Consider the following 19,695-nt stretch of genomic DNA (forward strand, 5'->3'; position numbering starts at 1 on the left):
TGATGTGAAGCAGTCCTTCAGCCAAACTCTAAAGACCTTCCCTTCTGGGGTAAGCAAGAATCCAAACACAAAACAATAACCTGAGCTTTCCTGGGCCACCGCCTTCACTTCTGTTGATGGTTGCAAAGAGTGGTTTACCCTCCCCCAGGCTTCCTCCCCTTGTTAGGGTTCCCTCTGTGGATGCAGGCTGATGCCAATAGAGCCTACCTTGGCATTTTCCCTGGATGCAGAGAAGTGAGGGGACCTTCTTCTGATTCTCTGTCGAAGCACCAGCCTGGGCCACTAAATGAGAAAAGGTTCACATGCCTGGCCGCAGTCCTACACCTCTTCTGTCATCCCAGACTAGTGCTTTCTCCTGCTTTTCCTGCACCTCTGAACCTCACCCCCTCAGTGTCACAAGCAGACTTTTACTCCACTGAACTTGCTTGTGCCTCCCCAGCATTCCCTCCTCCCAGGCCCTTCTCCCAAGCTCCTCCATGGGCTACTTCTACAGCTCCTTTAGAGCAGAGCACTACCCCAGGTCCTGACAAATCCCTAGTCTTTCCTCTTACTGAGGAACAACCCATCTTTTATCCTGCTTTCCCTCTTCTCAGCAAGCCTTGCTCCCAGTCACATGCTCCCTAATGAGTCCACAACCCCCAGAATACCTGGCCTCAGAGAGGCCAAGGTCAAGTGACAGGAGTACTGGGCTGTCCCTGCCCTTTAAGGGATAGTACACCCTGATACGTTCCCCCTGCTCTCCTTTTACCAAATTCTGCTCTCATTTACACTCTTGCGGCCCAACTGAAGTCAAGGGGCTGCATGGTTTGCAAGTTGAGAGCAGAACTTGGCCCTTTGACTTCAGAGGAATTACTTTACATTTAAACCAGCATACCTGAGAACAGATTCTGGTCCTTTAATGAAAGGATATTTGTAAACTCTTCTCCCTTTAAATTCCCCCTTTCTCCTTCACACAAGGAGATGATTAATAACTTCATCATGAAGGAGGCACCAGTCATGCTGGGGAAGGGAGCTGTTCCACTTCCACCCCACGTGTGGCGATCTGTCTTGACATTCCAGTCAAATAAATGGATTTTCTAATGAAATCTGCTGCCAGGACACACACCCATTCTGGCAGCAAAGAGGGTAATTCTATTCCTACCCCTCAACCTATCCTCCATCCCAAGGAGTGCAGCTTTAACATTTTTACTGTACATTATTTACATTAAAATCCATACAACTCATGTTTCTTATGCTGGCACTTTTTAAAATTGATTTTTTTTCTGCTCTAACTAGCCTTTCATTTGGTTTGTTCTTTTTCTCTGATCACTCTCAGCTCTTTTCCCTCCTCTCATTGTGTCTCTCATGCCCACTTCTGTAACATAGACTGCCAGCCACACACACACACAGTGGAAAAATACTTGGTATGGCAGCTCCCAAGAAACTGTGTACCAGGTCCAGGATTGGGTCACGCCTTCTGAGCTAGGGCTCTCAAACTTTTTCATAGCATGAACATCATATCAGTGGACCACCAGCAAGTGCTTCACGGACCATAATGCACAGACCATAATTTGAGGACAACTGCACACAGGCATCTCTTTTGCATCTGATCATTGCATCATTAGTCTCCCAGGTTAATTTTTAATAGTTCTACAACAGTAAAACAGAAAATCAAAGGTTTAATGCAGTCTGAAGAATTTTTGCCAGGTTGCATCAAATTTGACAAGGTAGGGCTAGATTGTGTGTTGCCCTTGTATGGCTGTGTGCAAGTACCTTGATGCAAACTAGCAAAACAGCCACACGCAATTAGCAATAGCTGTGCTGCCTACTCTTTAGTAGCACAGTAACTGCTTGCTTCTGCTCCCCTTTCCAGAGAGGTGTTTGCTGAAGAGAAAGCAGGAAAGAAGAAGGGTTATGGCCCTGCCCTCTTTCCACTCAGAGCTGAGCTAATGCACCAAGGGGAGCAATCTGCTCTGTTCCAATGAATGCATCAAATTGCTCAACCCCCTGGCAGAAGGAGCGGTGCTGGGAGAGATTGTGCCTTTGACACTCCTCCTGGTGGAGCATGGCTCCACACTTCCCCTTCTACAGAGGTGTGGTTTAAAAGCTAGATCTTAAGGTACATGTAGTACCAAAATCAAGCTTATTTGAAGAGGACAAAGAAAGAAACATGGACAGTGGGATTTTATATATCATGGAAACACCCACTCAGCCTTCACAAGAGCAGCTCACTCACATCACTACTATAGTTAAGGTTGCCTGACAATTCCCAGTATAAGACCCAGTTTTCAATTGCTTGAATAACCATAGGACACTCCCCTCCAAAATCTGGAGTTGATCTCAAGAGTGGCTGAGTCTCTACGTTCCTCTGCTTTCAGCAAATAGCTATGAAACCCACTGGCAAGTGTGTGTCTCATCCCCCTGCTAGTGCAGGGTCTACACAGAGGATGACAACCTACTACTGCTATCAGTTACTACATTGTCTCAAGAGGCAGAAGCCTGTGTGATGGATCCAACCCTTCTGAAGACCCAAACTGGGGAGTCAGTATAGTTCCACATAATACTATTTTAGTTTTTTCAGTTTGTTTAAAAAAATAGGAAATTACATAGAAAAAAATCTACATTAAAAGAATGTTGAAGTTGTAAAGTCAAATGTTCAAAAGTTAGGAAATGCCAGAATTATGGTTACCCATGCTACCTTAATTCATCCTGCTTGTGCATATCCATTATGATAAAGTTTTTAATTACATTGTCCTGTATTGCTTTTTCCACAGGACCCCATATATAGGTTTGTTGGCTATAACATAGATGTACACTGTGTTTGACTACATAGTATATCTGGGCAGGGGGATATATGTCAAACCTAATGCTTCACATTCTGTTTCTCGTTTTGTTTCTAGTGTTCAGTGAGCTGTGGAGAGGGCACCCAGACTCGAAATGCCATTTGCAGGAAGATGCTGAAAACTGGAGGTTCTGTCATCATCAATTCCTCAATGTGCCCACCTTTGCCTCTCTCTTCTTTAGTCAGGTCCTGTGCACTAACTGCTTGCACAAGTGAGTGCACAAGAAACTTTGGCGTGTTTGTAGAGAGAGGGCAGGAGCTCCACCACTAAGTATCTGGTACTAAGATTGCTAAGTGCACCGCAAGGTGCTGGGAGCCCTCCGCTCTCAACTACCTCACTGAGAGTCAAAGGTGCTCAGCACCTTGAATGACAACTGGGTCCTGTATTTTCTTATTTGGGGCTTTCTCCCATGGTTTATAAAGAGAGCTGAGCAGCTGATGCTTTGCCAGTGTTAGCTGTGAACCTAGCAACAAGACAAAGTAAGGAATGGGAGCTCTAATGGTGATTATTAGAGGTGGGTCTGAAACAAACCCCCTGAACGGGAACCTCTTCCATTTTGGTGAGGAGTGATCCAGACCGAAACCCAGATCTAACTTTCACAATTAGGGATTAGAGGCACAGTACCCTCCTGGCAGCTACAATGTCCTCTCTGCCAGGGGCCCATAAAGAGTAAGAACCACCAATGAAGTGGGCAGCACTGGCTGGGAAGGGTGTGTAGTCATGGTGGTTTGAGGACATGCTCATTTAGCACATCCCCTCAGCAGCCTGTGCCAGCTGGGCTCCTATGGGACCTTACAGCAGAAATTAAAGCTGCTTCCCATTGGTGGAGACCCTTTGGGACGACAGTAGGCAGCACTCCTGTATGCCCTGCCTTCGGATGAAGCAGGATAGTCTGGTGCAGGGAGATTTAAAAGCAAATCTGTCCCTAGCTCCACAATGAGCTGAACCAGAATCCCAGATCCAAAACCTCATAAACTTTGGATGGAGAGGGGAAGAGAAACAGAAGCTTTGAAATCCAGAGCCAAACCCAGAACCAAATGTCCAGATTCAATCCGTCTCTGCTAATAATATACCTTTGCTGCTTTATGCTGTGCTTCCCATGGAGGCATGTTTTTCCTTTGTCTGGCAGAGAGATCTGGAAGCTGGAGGGACCCACATAACTAATTAAGTATAATATTATGCACCCTGGGGTTTTAAACCTACTCTAAACAGATTTGTTCTGTTTAATATGAATCCCTGAGGTCGTAACACTTTCACTCCTTCTCAGAGCTATGAGCTACAAAGTTGTGGTGCCTTGCAGGGCCTGAATGGTAAATATTTAACAAGAGGAACTCTCCTTCCCTTTTGTCCTCTTTCCGTGTCTATTAACCCACATTCTTCATTTAAATACTCACCCAACAGGGACTCTGTTTTCTCACAGAGTTCCCTTCTCAGTCCAATCCCTGGCACTACGGCTTCTACATTTAACCTCAGCAGGATGACATTTGTGTTGCTAAATGGCACCTTGTTATTTCTTGCATTTTGATGGTGGTAGCTTGATGTTCAGCAGCTGGTAACCAATTACTCCCATAAAATGTAATAGTTGAAATTACTGCCAGTGCCAAAATAAGTGGCTTGTTTTGTTTAACAGTACCCACATCCTAATATTATTAGTTACATTTCAGGGCACAACAGGCCGGCTCAAAAGCAAAGCCCCCATATTATGGCCCTGAAGAATGTTTACATCCAGACAAAGAAGCAGAAGAAGCTACACTTTATTGTGGGTGGCTATGCCTACCTACTGCCCAAAACTTCTGTTGTACTCCGATGTCCGGTGAGAAGGTTCCGTAAATCAATGATCACCTGGGAGAAGGACAACAAGCGACTCCTCAGCTCAGTTCACATTACCATTGCACCGTACGGGTACATAAAGATCCACCGTTTAAAGCCTTCGGATGCTGGCACATACACCTGCATAGCAGGGCCAGCCCGGGAACATTTTGTGATTAAACTAATTGGAGGCAACAATAAAATCATCATCAACCAACCAGCTGGGATTAGAGAGGAAGAAGGTACACGGAAGTCCAGTTTGAATGAAGCCTTGCACACTCAGGAGAAGCATCAGAATGGGATTCTCTTCAACAGGAGCAAGGCTGAGAAACGAGGGCATTTGGCTGATCCTAGCAGCCAGTATGATGACATTGTCTCAAGACTTCTGGAGCAGAGAGGCTGGCCTGTGGAAAACCTGGAATCCTGGGAGGCTCAGGAGTCAACAGAGAGAAATGCCTCTTCAGAGGAGGAGCAGAGTCAGGAGTACAGCCTTCCATTTACCATGGTCACGGAGCAGAAACGCTTGGATGACATCATAAGGAATTTGTCTCAGCAGCCTGAGGAACTTAAGGATGTCTACAGCAAGCAGCTTGTTGTGCAGCTAGCTGATGACATCTTCAAGAGCCATTTGGAAAATCAAGAATCTGTTTTCAAAGTCCAGGGGAGAAGAATTGGTTCAGCTATGGCAGAGTTCCCTTTCCGCAAACAGGTGTCTGGATTCACCAGTTCCTTGAGAACGTCGTCTGCCGAAGCACATCTGCCAACTTCAGTGGAGCTGGGGAATGGCTCACGCAGGCCCCATCGAAAGCCTGCAATCCTCAGGAAGATTTCTGCAGCTCAGCAGCTCTCAGCCTCTGAAGTTGTCACTCACTTGGGACAGACGGTCGTCTTAGCCAGCGGGACCCTAAGTGTGCTGCTTCACTGTGAGGCTGTTGGGAACCCAAAGCCCACCATTAGCTGGGCTAAAAATGGAGCAGAGGTGCAATACAATGACAGGTAGGAGAAGTACTTTCAGTTCCCTTTCTTTTAGGGCCTTTCTACATTACTAATAGAACCATATTTAGCTTTAGTCTGATTACATGGCACAGATAAGGCCACATTTATGCAGTAGCAAGCTGGACTTTAACTCTATAGCTCGGTAACTGGATTCTGGAGCAGTCTGGTGTTAAAATTTAAAATAAAATTAAAAAATTATTAAATTTTAAAAAAATGAAATTTTCAATTAATTGTGAAAATGAGACAATCAGCACAGTGCTCTGTGTTATTTATTTTGATATTAAATTCCACACATTGGGAGGTGCAGGAAGCAATTTTGGGTAGTGGATTAAACACATTTGCTGGATGTTTCTGCTAAAATGATCAGCAATGAAACAGTAAAAGTGAGATTCTGGGGTACAGTTCTCTGGCAAAGAGTGAATTCTATGGTTGCTGGTTAGGGTCCCATCTCCACTATGAATTGGAGCGATGTTTGTAACTGCACTTTAACCAGGTTCTCTGATGAGGCTATATTCCTAGAGTTTGTAACCATATTTAAAACTGTTTTAGAAGATGGATGCAACATAGTTTGCTTCCACAATCACCAATTGTCCAGTTGTGCTAGAACAATGATTGGAAACAATATTCAGTCCATCAGTAGGGTAATTGTCTTGACATTGAACTTGGTTTCAGTTAACCTGGGCAAATTAACAAAGCGTGGTCCATACCAGAGAACCAAACTGAGCTGGCTACTGCTGTGTTTTCCAACAATTGTCAGTCATATTTATTCTTAATATGTCAGGATCATGCTTAACAGCTATTTTCAGACATCATTGCTACAAGCACAATATGATGCTCCATTGCATGAAAGGCATTAGTCTTCTGCTTTGACTAGGTGCATCATGACTGCCAGTATGCAAAAATCTGCCCTTGAGTGTGGCCTGAGAACAACTGCAGGAAAAATACTGTCCGTGGTCTTCCATGTTAATTTATTAATGGCTGAAATGCTGCCATGTCTGCTGAGTCCAGCCTTTATCCTTGATTGCTCCAGTGAGCTTCGTAGCACATATTTCTCTGATACATTCTGCATATACAGAACATACACAATTGCTGTTTCCGCTGCTTTGTGGCAGAATGGTAGCCACAGATTGGGTTGAGCTGCATTTCTAGCCATCATTAGCCCCTATAGAATTGATGTGGGAAGAATCATTTATTTTTCAGGGTGTTTTCACTAGACAGGAGTTCAAATGAAGGGGCAGGTAAAGGAAATTGGGTTTGAAAAAGCCACATTTTTTGTTTAACCCTTAAACATTGGAAATGTTGCTAAAAGAATTTTGCTGAATGAAAATGTCATAATGCATTGTGTGAAGAATGCTGCATCCTATCTTTGTTATTTGCTAAATGGAAAGAAAGTTGCACACTCCTATAAACCTTTAGACTGACCCCTCAAGTACCCATTTGCAACACATTTTTGGGAGCACTATGAAAGACTAGTACATACTAACCATTATTTACAAACACACAGCCACTTTATATTCTAGTTATGTACTTAGCTATATGTTGGTAACATGTTGTTATCCTATGTATACTCAGGATTTTATGGTTTACGCCAAGTAGCATACAAGAAGTGATGGTGTGCCTGGAGGCAGCTACATTAGCTGATGTAGTACAAGCCAGCTGTCCAAGAATATGCTGCCAGTTCCCTCTGCATAAGTTATAGGAGTGAGGTTAAACATCTAAGTCTGGTCACCAGGGTCAGCCTGGGAAATGAGAAGAAACTCAGGAGTGTAGTCTCAAGGCTAACATTAATTTCAAGCACTGTTGCTGTGGAACATCTAGTAAATTCTTGATTTATCAGAGGTGCAGTTTGTCCCTGGTTTAGATATACAGTTAGTTTGCTTGCTCCTTTCTCACTTTCATGGTTGAATCGCTTCCAGACTCAATGGTTTCTATAATTTATTGGCACTTGCAGTGTCATTGCCCTTTCAACTGTGCTTTTTCTGATTCTTTTTCTTTTCTCTTTCTGGCAGATAGAGTGCTAAGTTTGACAAAAAATGAGAACTATTTTTTTGGTTCTGAGAACAAGAATGTATCTCTTGTGGAAACCACATGCAGTCTTAATCAAGACTTGGGTCTACAGTATACATTTGGTTGGACGTAGTCCTGTGAAAATATCTTTTTGGCCCCCAAAAAGTTGCACGCACAGATTTCCATTGCTGGTGGTTACATCCTGTTGGAAATCTGCCATCAAGTGATTTCTTCTGTTTGAAACTACTGTGATTTTTGTGGCATGCTTTAAAGAGAATATAGGTTACATAAAGTCCACCTGTGGTTTATGCTGAATATTAGACTCATGAGAAAATTATATATTTATCCCACACCATATAAGAAACCATAATTTAGCAACAGATGGTTTACTGTTTTGTTGGTAAAGAACAAATAGCCTTTGATTTCTAAAATTTAATTTAAATAATATATATTTACTATATTTAGGGTTGCCAACTTTCCAATTTCTCAAAACTGGACACTACAAAACAAAGCCCCCCCCCCGTCCAAAGGCTGAACTCACCATAAAGAGAAGAGGGAGGTTGAAGGGGACTGCGTCTCTCCTTCTCCGTCCAGCAGTGGCTCTGAGGCAAAGAGTTTGCAGGGACTGATGGGAGCAGGAAATTGGGGCGCGGGAGCTTCCTGCAACTGAGAGAGGTTCCCAGAGATGGGCCTGATCTGGCGCCGGGAGCAGCCCTTGCAGGGGAAGATGAAGTGTCCCTCCTCAGCCTGGCCAGGACTAGCAGCCTCCAGTTCTGCCCCTCCCTGGCTCTGGGCCCAGCACTCTTGGGTTAAAGGGGCCATGGGCTGGTTTGACAACGAAACTGTGGCAACCAGACTTTTGGTATCCAGTCAATACTTCTGACCGGAGACTGTATAGGTCCTCTGAAAACCAGACTTTCCAGTCAAAAACTGGATACCTAGCAATAGTCTATATTATGCTTTTCAATTTTTTTCCGTTCTACTTGGCTGAAATAGCATCAAATGATATGCTATCATTTTGGATGGATTGGCAACAGACTGCTTACTACACATGCTGAAACATATTATCAGAACTGCTCTTAGGGGCATGCAGTTATTTGGTGGCCCATGGTACCATTTGGCAGCTCTACTTCAGACAGCCAGGCAGGCCGTGCTCATTTTGTCATCCTGCCATCCCCCCTTGCATGTTCCCTCCAGATTGGGTGGGAGAAGTACTAAATGCCAGTGCCCTGATTTTCCGGTGTGCTGAGGACCAATAACTCTGAAGTTAGTGGTAACTGAGCGACCACAGCACATTTGAAAATCAGGCCACAGATGAGTTGCGAGGTGCCTCAAAGGAGCATTCCTTTCTTGGCTAAATAGCCACTTGCTAGCTGTCAATCACCTGTGTAAATGGGAGCAAAAGTGGTGTTTTCCACTAGGTCTGACAAGGCAGCCTGCATGTAGCCAGTAGGTCTGCAGTCTGTCCTCTTCATGCTTGGCTGACCACACAAGGGAGAGGAGATAATTTGCCAACCCACCTCCCAAGACGAAAAGGAAGGAGAAAAAGAATGTGGATACCACTTCCTGCATCAGCTCTTGACCGTGGTGGCCAAGCCATCTGTTGATGTCTGATTTGGGTTGTCTGTGTATTTAGGTTGTATGCTCCTGTGTCAGGGACTGAGTCTCGTGAATAGTGGTAATAGTTTTCAGACTGGTTTCAGAGTAACAGCCGTGTTAGTCTGTATTCGCAAAAAGAAAAGGAGGACTTGTGGCACCTTAGAGACTAACCAATTTATTTGAGCATAAGCTTTCGTGAGCTACAGCTCACTTCATCGGATGCATACTGTGGAAAATACAGAAGATGTTTTTATACACACAAACCATGAAAAAATGGGTGTTTATCACTACAAAAGGTTTTCTCTCCCCCCACCCTACTCTCCTGCTGGTAATAGCTTATGGAGAGTAGGGTGGGGGGAGAGAAAACCTTTTGTAGTGATAAACACCCATTTTTTCATGGTTTGTGTGTATAAAAACATCTGTATTTTCCACAGTATGCATCCGATGAAGTGAGCTGTAGCTCACGAAAGCTTATGCTCAAATAAATTGGTTAGTCTCTAAGGTGCCACAAGTACTCCTTTTCAGTTTTCAGACTGTATGATATGGGCTCAATTTGAACCAATGACCTTCCAATGGAAGACTTTATAGCCCATTACCAAGCCCCACAAGCCACCTAGTCAACCCAAAAACATCCATGATTACTGATATATAGTTCTACTTCTCTCGGTATACTGGACAGGCCAAAAAAAAAAATAAGAGCAGTGATTTTTTGTATTTGCTCATGCAAACTAAACATACATCATAAAAAGTTTCAGTGGACAAATATGTTTGATGGCACTTGCAGGAATTCTGACCCTTGACTTTACATTGTCACTTTTTACACTATAGTTTTAAAAGAAGTGTTATCCAGGGTGACACCATCATGTGTTCTGTCTAGCTTCATCCACTATTCAGAGCCAACTCAGTTTCAGAGGAGGAAAGTGCAAATTCCAGCCCCTGGGCCTTCTATAAATGATGGAAAGTAAATATAGGCAAAGAAGGTAGTCAGATTAGCTACTTGAGAAATCAAGTCTGAGGAATACCGATCTTTGTAAGAGGTTATGAATTGCTCAATTGCTCCAGCTTCAATAACTTTATAAAAAGTGTCTTGTGTTCCAAATATTCTCTAATTTCCAGTGGTAAGAACCCTTTGAATATGGGAACCTGAGAATGAGGAGTTTCTGTATTAAGCATTTGTTAGATGCCATCCGAACTACAGAATTAGTCAGTATGGCTCAAAATATATTTTCTTGGAGACGATGCAGTGTAGGGCAACCAAGATCAGACAGATTAAAATGTGAAGGGAGCTGGGGTATTTTTATAGGGGGAAAAAACAGGTTTTTGAGATGACCTAGGATTGTTACATCTGGTAGGTATTTTTTTACAACAGATAAGACACTCAAAATCTAACAATAAAAACAGGAGACTAGGAGTAAATAGGAATCTCAGGGCAGAATGGTTTCATGCAAAGGATAATAATGTGGAAGAAGTTTCGAAGAAAAGCAATTGAAGTAAAAAGTGTTAATGAATTTAAGAGAAACTTAGATTTATTTCTAGATAAGGAGGGGATTGAGAGACATGGTGAAAAAACCAGAAGCTCAAACGAAACTGATTTATTTTTTTAAAGGCAAGTGTGTTGAACTCAGTTGGCCTTTTCCTGTTCCTAAAAGGACTTAAACTGGATCATCAGCTACATTGATGTCAATGGAGCCAAATTACAACAGCTGAGGATCTAGCCCCTTATGTTTTTGTCTTCACCCCAAAACAGATTGGAAACACCCAGAGTTAATCAACTGTTGTACCAGCACTATAGTAGCATTAGAACCAGAACCAGCTAAATTAAAGAAATGTATTCCTACCCTGATGGTGATGTGGACTTTTTAGAAAAGATTCCTGTCTGTTTAAAAAAAAAAGTGTGTGTGTTACTTTAACCCTAGGGATCAATCAGTCTGTCAGTTTATATAAAGCCCTGAGTCTATATTTGTGGGGTGAGTGGGTGCGTAACACACACATTTTTAGCTCAGGAAGGCTCATCAAGAGTCAGCTGAAATGCTTGAACCAGTTAAATCAGCCACAGTTAAATATGATGGACTGAGACTGAAAGATACAAGGATACCTGTTGTGCATCAACATCAAGTGTTTTTCATTTTGACATCAACACAATGCTTTGCACTAACGTGTTTGCTTTGCTGTTGTCTGGATTCTTTGATATATCCCCGAAAGCAAGGTGAAGCCATTTCCTTGTTGTTGTTTGGAAGGATGCTACTGGGAAAAAATTGCCAAGTCTTGTGGGTTTAAAATCATTTTTATGTGCTGATTGAACCAATAGACCTCTAACTACCAAATTTTTGCATGCACAGCTGTTTGCATATGCAAAAATTGCTGGCCTGATCTCACAGGCTCACTGAAAATTTGCCCCTTAAATTCAAAGGTTTTTAAGAGATAAAACAATCCTTAAGTCTGGAGGAGAGGCTTCTATCAACTATTGTTTTCTTTTGCTACACAAGCATGTCAGCAATTTAAATATTAATAACATTTTGGCTTGTAAATGACTCTGCATTTCACTAAGCACTTGCAAGACATGGTTGGCACAAGCTGAATCTTTATTATTGTGATTATTATTTTAAAAATGGGTTTTAAAGGAAATCAGACTCCTCTCTGATCCTAATAGAATTCAATGGGTGGCCTGAATCTGGTTTGTTTTAGAGAACTACCACCCATGGTGTTGAGCACGATCAAATATCCCTAGCCTTGTGGTCCATGAGACAGCAGTTTTCATTCAAGAAAAAAAACCTCATCAGCTCAGGGTTAGTGGATCAGACTTCGATTGCATGACTTGGATGGGCTTTTTCCTTCCATCTCTCTTCCCTCTCCCACTCCCACCCTTGTCTGTATTAATCACCATCCTGGCTAAGGGTTTTATGCAGAACAGCTGCTGAAAGTATAAAGCAAATTTGTCATTAGGTTTTGTCATTAGTTAAATCTACGAATGAATGGAAGTAGGTTCTATATTCCTACCTTAACAGGAAATACATAGTGCTGCAGTTGAGGACATTTGATATACGTGTTAGCTGGATTCTCAGGGCTACATTTTGATCTCACTTACACAGCAAAAATCAGGAGTCAGTGGAGTTACACTGATGTAAAACTAGTTTGAGAGGGTGTAGAATCAAGCCTCCGTGCTCTCAGCTCATACAAAGTTCCACAGTGTAGGTCAGGGTGACCTGGAGTCTGTTCCCACCTCCGCCACTGCCTTGCTGTGTGGCCTTGGTCAACTCACTTCACCACTCTGTGCCCAGTGTTGTCAACTCTCACAATTTAATCACAGGTCTCTCAATGTTCAGTGTTTTCCTTAAACCCCCAATGTTGAGGTCCCTTTGATTATGAGGGAATCTGTTTTCTTTTCTTGTTTTCTTTTTTTCTAAAGCAGGTTATTATTATTATTTCAGAGAAAAGCTTGACAATGTGACTTCAAAAGGCTCCAGAAAGAGACAACCCCAAATAAAGAGAACCCCAAATAAAGAGAACCCCAAATAAAGGTTTTATTATTTTTAAAACCTCCTGATTTGCAAGCTAAACTTATGAGTTAGGACCTCCAGAATCGTGGCTTTTGAAGACGTGGCATTGGCAATAGTGATGCTTCCATTTCCACTTCCACCCTCTGTTTGTCTTGTCTCTTTAGAATGTAAGCATTCTGAGACAGGGACTGTCTCTGGCTATGATTTTGTACAGTGTCTAGCACAGTAGGGTTTCAGTTTCACTTGAGGTATCCAGATAGCACCAAAAAACAAACAATAACTAATTACAGAGATTTGTTCCATTTTGAAAGATACTACCCATTTGAGAGAGAGTCCCTAAACTTAAAATGGGGAATATTGCTGGAATCTGGAATCTCTCTAAAAACTAAATTAGTGTTTTAAAGTGCAATTACTGTAGCAGTTTAGCAGTGCCTCAAGCCTCTCAGTTGTCCCCAATTTATATCATTTTTGTGAGATAGTTTGTAAGAAGCAAAATTTGATGTTACAATTTGACCAAATAAAAATATGTACCACCTTATTGTGCAGTGTTGTTAAAAGGTGGGTAAATCATTTGTAGAAAATCTGGCAATTATTTGAAAATGTGACCTGTAACGAAAGACTGGAAAATATAAAAGGTTTAGAAAGCCTTTGTGGTTATTACCAGTATATGCCATAGACTGGAGTCCTGCTCTTTGTGTGAATTGATTTACTTAAGTAACAGTAGCGTTGAAGATTTCCAGTGCAAGAGACTTTAAACAAATTGTATCTTACAATCCAGTTGTAAAGGTACCTTTTTCTTTAAAATCAATTGAATCATTCTTAATGTTTGAGTTATTTATAGTGTAGGGCCTGATCCTGATCCCTCTTAAATCAGTGGAGCAGAATCAGACCCATCATTTTTTGCTGATTGGTCTTCAGGATTCACCAGAGTCATTGTCCAATACAGACAAATTAAAGACAGCTTTCATACAGTCCAAAAAGTTCAGCTAGCTGTTCTTACATGCTACACCTGCCCCACACTCCAAGGCATGTCGAGCTAATCTAGCGAGCTAGGTCCTGTTTAGCTAAGGTACTTACCTGGCCTCCAGTACCACAGTATCTGAGCATCAAACAATTTATTGTATTATTTATTTATTTATCCTCACTATGCCCCAGGATGTAAGGCAGTGCTATTATCCCCTTTGTATAGATGGGTAACTGAAGCACAGAAAAGCTAAGTGACTTACCCAAGATCACACAGGAAGTCTGTGACAGAGTGGAGACCCCACTTTTCCAAGTGCTAGACTAGTGCGCAGCCTTTGGACCATTCTGCCTCTTCCATCAGCAACCTGGTGCAGCAGTGTTGAGAATGAAATTAACTTGCATGTAATCACAATCACCACATAAGATGTTTAACCCCTGATTTTCATAACTTTATTTCTTTATTTAAACAAAATCTGCAGGCCCAACATGTGCAAAACTATGTAATTTACTTGTCATTCTGTGTCTCTTTAAATATAACTCTTTAATCCTTGCTAAAGAGTTTGCACACAGACTTGCTGAGACCTTTGCTTCTGTATTTCTCTGTTGCTCCAGGATACTCCTTCAGCCAGATGACTCTTTGCAGATTTTAGCGCCAGTGGAAGCTGATGTGGGTTTCTACACCTGCAATGCAACTAATGCTTTGGGATCTGACTCTGTCTCCATTGCGGTCACTTTAGCAGGTAACGGAAAAGTTAGATCAGTTATACAGAACTCTTTCTGCTACCGGTATGTTATCAAGTACAGATGGGTACGCGCATTCAGTTATTATGTAACTAAAACACAAATCGCAAAATCCTAAAAACAATAACAACTCTCCAAAGCTCACCAAAATTATCCCCAAACTCTCCCTCAATGCCCACCAATTTATCCCTCCCTGCCAGAAAAACCCTGGAAAGACAAATAGCATTTGCAGCGTGGTCTGAAGATGAGCAGGTTCCAGCTGTAGCAAACTGAGACTGGAAATGCATTCCACAGTTCCACAATTTCCCACACCCAGAGCACCCTGCCACTAGCCCCTCTTCCCAATGTGCATAATTAAACTTGGGGGTGGCAGCCTGAGCACCTTGGACAATCTCAACTGCCCTGGGAATACCAGAGGAGCCAGGCAGTTTCTGTGGTGCCCCAAAACATTTCCTCCTCCCAAATCTTGTGTGACTAAAAACATGGGATCTCTTAAGCCGAATGTCAAAATGGACAACATAAATTATTCCCTCTCGTGTCTGTATGGAAATAACATCTATCCACTTTGTTCCACTGGAAATTGCTCTTTTAGCTAGGTGCCCCAGTGAATGAGTTAGATTTGAGGGAAGATATGTGTTGAGGCCGGACAGATAATATCCAGAATTTTGAACAGCCGCAGGCCATGTCCCAAGGTCAAGCTTCAAATTATGCAGAGAGCTTTCATTTATAAAATATTTGCATTTTCAATGACTATTTCAAATCATCAGTGGTTTTCTCACCACCCTTGCACAGAATGCATCCTATGGGGCTCTAGTTACTGTTAGTGCCATCCTGTAGTCGCTGCGCACTCTAGTCCCAATCCAGCTAAGCACATAAACCGTGACTTTAAACCTGGGAATGGTCTTGTTGAAATCAAGGGGAACGTTCAAGTAGATAAAATTAAGCAAGTGCTTCACTGGGTTGGGATCAGAGCACTCAGCACTTTTCAGAATCAAGCTGTATGTCCTTTCTAACCTGTTCTCACCAAATCATGACTGACATTCTTCCACCCACTGGGAAATAAAGATTCATAAAGGATTAACTTTCTGCTTCATGTGTATCCAGTAATGGTTCAGTTCCACACCAGACTAAATATTCTTTGTTCATTTAGGCGTCAATGCTAATAAAAACCTCCCTGGGAAAAACAAGAGAATTGTAAGATTGTACTTGTCTTCATCTTTTTGGAAACACATCTGCAGAGGGTTCCAGCAGGTTCAGAGCCACAGCGGGGGAGGAGGAGAAGACCAAAGCAGCGAGAGGGTGAATGGGGAATGGATGCGAAGGATGGGGAGAAGGAAGGAGAGGCAGTCAAAGCTCAGGGGTTGTAGCAAGACAAAGAGGTCAAGAGGAAGTGGAATGTGTTTGTCAAGGGGAGAGAGAGGGGTCGAAGAAAACATATTAGTAAAACTACCAATAAGTAGTTTGAAATTCCATATCTGACAGTATAGCTCACTCATGTTTCACTGCTGCAGGTCCCCAGTATGTGTCTATGTAAATAATAATCATCAGTGGTGGGTGTGCTGAATAGAGAGGCAGAGGTGTATTATTGGACTTGTGAGTGAGTGTTTCAACCCAGAACACAGGCTGACCCTAGACCAAGGGAGCACTAGGCGAGACATGGTCTGGGCTGAAAGCAGCTCTTTCATTTAATAAGATTGGTTGGAAAGACACCTCACCTACCCCATGGAGTAGAAGCAGCTGGTGCCCTTGCGGGGGAAAGGGAAGAGCTAAATCAGACCTAAAATAATATTTTAATTAAAAATTTAAAGTTTGCAAAAACAAAGGGCCTGATTTTACTCTCACCTGGAGTACTCCGGTGAATTCAATGGAGTGATGTCACAGTAAAACTGGTGCAAGGCCCTAAATTTTGTATTGATACTATATTATAAAATATTAGACAAAGTTCATACATAGTGTAGTTCTGGAGTTACATCAGAGATGAATTTAACATGCAGTTTTAAAATGGCATCTTTAGGGAGTGGCATAGTGGTAAAGAGGCTTTGCAGTCCTTATAGTCCTGATGGATGAATTCCTTGTGGGATAGTTCTGTATATGTGAATTTGGAAGCCTCGATGGTCAAATCAGTTTTCATCCCAGGCAATTTATGGAAACAAATGGTTCTCAAGCTATAGAAGCGTCCACACAGACTCAGACGTGCACGTGGGATTTTACAGACCCAGCAGCCCTTTTGAGGTAATGAATTATCCAAAACTTGGATCGACTTTGAGGTGAATTGTCAACTGCAGACTTCCTGGGCATGATCTTGGTGGCCCCGAGCTCCTCCTGTAAGGTGCTGTGCATCTTCATCTTCCGCCAGCACCTTGCAAGATGATCCCCAGTTGTATGGATGAGATAATGGGTAATTTTTGAAACAACGCAACAAAACTTTTTGGCACAAAAGAGGTATTTTCCCAAATGCATTGAAGGCCAGAGAGCTTCTTCAGAGGAACTGGGAAATGTGGGGAAAGCTTATCTCATTAAAAATGAAGGACTTGGTCTCTCTGATGAATTTCGCATATGCAGAGAGACAGAGAAAATGTGCTTCCATTTTTGGAGTGGTTTGCTATTTTTTATTGGTTGAACAGTTGACAGATTTTTAATCTAATGAAGAGATCATGAAACCCCCGCTGGGAAAATAAAAGCTGAGTTGCTATTTGAGGTCTCTTTCCTTCTTTTATGATTTAGTAGTTGCATTAAAACATCAGAACTTTGTGAGCATTTCATCAGTGAAGCAAAACATTTGTTGCTGGATATTCCATTCACATGATAGACACGGTAGGTTGATGGATAGATGGATTGATACACTAGCAACTCTATATCAAAAATGCTTTTAACAGTCCTGGAAATACTCTAAATCCACATGGCAGTTTATGGATTTTAATTAGGGGCAATTGAAACAGTTTGAGCAAAATCATCCATCCAACCAAAACAAACTGAACGTTTTTTTTCCCCCTCTTTCTTACCTCCACTCAGGCTTTTTAGGCCAGTTTCCTCCTGTGCTGCAATTGCAGATTTACAGCCAGATTAAGTCATAAATAATATAGGCACTAGCCTAGGGCCCTGGCCCCTGAAGTTGCATGATGGTGTCACAATCTAAGCTTTCATTTAAAAAAAAATATTTCTAACCCTTATGATGGTGAAGATGAGTTGGAAAATGAAGTCAGATGTAACTGAGGCAATGTCGTCTGCCTGAGCCTGCAGACATCCTAAAATAATAGCTCTGACAGGTTTGAAGTTTATATTTTAATGGGTGGTTAACTTTGAACCCCACAGCTGGGTCCCTTACTACTGTCACCCAAGAAGGATGGATTTTGCTGTTACCATCCTGTCATGGATCTACAGAAGTTTCAACAGGGACCACACAGACACCCCCTTCCCTCATCTGTTTGGTTGTGGGAGTTCTCCCTCCACTAAGATGGACCCAGGCCTCCTGAAAACAGAGAGAAGAGGCCCAACCTGTGTAACATGTAGCAGTAGTGGGCCCCCATCAGACGGCCATTTTATGGGTGGCCACTGCAATTCCCAAGAGGAGTGGGCCAAAATACAGGGCCAGGGCTCCATTGCTGTGCATCTAGAGCCCCAGATTGCCTAAACCTAGCACTGACCCATACACCACACCAACCCCAAGTCCCATTTAATGCAGATACACAGGCTGCTGCTTCCCTGCACTCGTGGCACTGTGATACAACTCTCACGCCGCTACTCTCAAACACACCTATGGCCCAATGCACACATCAATACACACACTTCCCCTGCTGCCCGCCCCCCGCCCCCTCCCCACGGTCATGCTGTTGTACCAACCCTCACACCATCACACACACCACACTCACCTCCACCACCGGCTATGCCACTCTTACAGTCACGCTGCTAGCTGCCATTGCATCTTAGTCCCCCCGAGGCGCAGCTTTCTAAGTGCTGAGCTTGCTGCATAGGCTGCCCTTCTCTCTCTTCTGCCAGCTGCCCTCTGTTAGCATTTAGGATGCCACCGTGCCATACATTAAGAGAATGTCCCAGAGCAACATGATGCACAACCCCATAGTTAAACAGAATGGCAGCAGTCAAGGGCTAGAATTCTTGGCTGTCAGTTTTTGGCACATATACCTTGCTCCCATCCAGAATTGATGTTGTCTCGCTTCTGTTATTATTAATTATTTTGTGCACCTAAAACGGAGTTTATGGAAAACATGACTGATGATAAAGAAATGGATCACATGTTGTTCTAAGCCTCCTGCACTGCTAAAGAGCCCGTATCCATCCTTTGGGGGCTTTGTCCTATGTTTGGTCCTTGGCACATGGTACTGTCTGCCTTGCAAGATCAGGTGAACAGCTTGCTGCTGCTTCGGTTGTATTGCTGTTTATTAGTTCAGCTGGTTCTCAGATGTGCTGGCATGACTTTAATGCTATTCATTCACTGCTTTAAGTGATTTTTTTCAAAGCAACGTCAACTATGAAATTGAGCAACTCTTCAATAATATAGTAAAGCCAAGAGCAGGTGGCCTGCATTACTCATACTCCAGCATCACACACTGGCAGTTAGCTGTCCCACATCAGCCATTTGTATTTCTATATCGAGCATATTGTTCACAGTCTTCCCTTTGTGACTACCATGTATTTTGCTTTGTGAACTAAGGTGTCTCTTATGTACAGGAAAACCACTGATCAAAGCATCAAGAGCTACGCTGATCAACACAGAGTCCTCCGCTGTCACAGTTGACATTGGAAGCACAGTGAAAACAATCCCAGGTGCAAATGTTACCATTAGCTGCCAAGTTGCAGGTGAGAGACGGCTCGGTCCTTATAGCTAGCAGGTATCAAGTTTGGGTTTAGCTATAGATTTCCTCTGAAGTTTCTTGGCATGTCAGTGTCTGTGCAGAGGTGCCATTGTTTCAGATTTTTGGGTCTCTAGCAACATTTTTCTTTGCTTTCATACCATGGGAGCATTGGAGTTGTCATCCCATGCCAGATCAGTGGCCCATATACCCTGGTATTCTGTCTCCAGTAGAGGTCAATAACAACTATTTCAGATGAAAGTATAAAATCCCCGTAATGGAGAATTGGTGGGCATCCTGGAACTATTCAATATTTTCATTAATGACTTGGATAATGGAGTGGAGAGTATGCTTATAAAATTTGCAGGTGACACCATGCTGGGAAGGATTGCTAGCACTTTGGAGGATATTATTAGAATTCAGAGTGATCTTAACAAATCACAGAACTGGTCT

General features: G+C 42.6%; 1 protein-coding gene across 1 annotated transcript in view; it reads left to right on the plus strand.

Moving 5' to 3' along the window:
* The window catches only part of ADAMTSL1 (ADAMTS like 1), a 268,655-nt gene that overhangs the window by 189,047 nt on the left and 59,913 nt on the right, over positions 1–19,695 (plus strand). Inside the window, exons 18-21 of the mRNA XM_084628002.1 lie at positions 2,880–3,033; positions 4,487–5,627; positions 14,306–14,433; positions 19,121–19,249. Of these exons, the coding sequence (XP_084484128.1) occupies positions 2,880–3,033; positions 4,487–5,627; positions 14,306–14,433; positions 19,121–19,249 (1,552 nt within the window). The remainder of the gene's footprint in view (positions 1–2,879; positions 3,034–4,486; positions 5,628–14,305; positions 14,434–19,120; positions 19,250–19,695) is intronic.

This window comes from Lepidochelys olivacea (genome assembly GCF_965140295.1).
Source record: "Lepidochelys olivacea isolate rLepOli2 genome assembly, chromosome: 5".
In the NCBI taxonomy this organism is placed as follows: domain Eukaryota; kingdom Metazoa; phylum Chordata; order Testudines; family Cheloniidae; genus Lepidochelys; species Lepidochelys olivacea.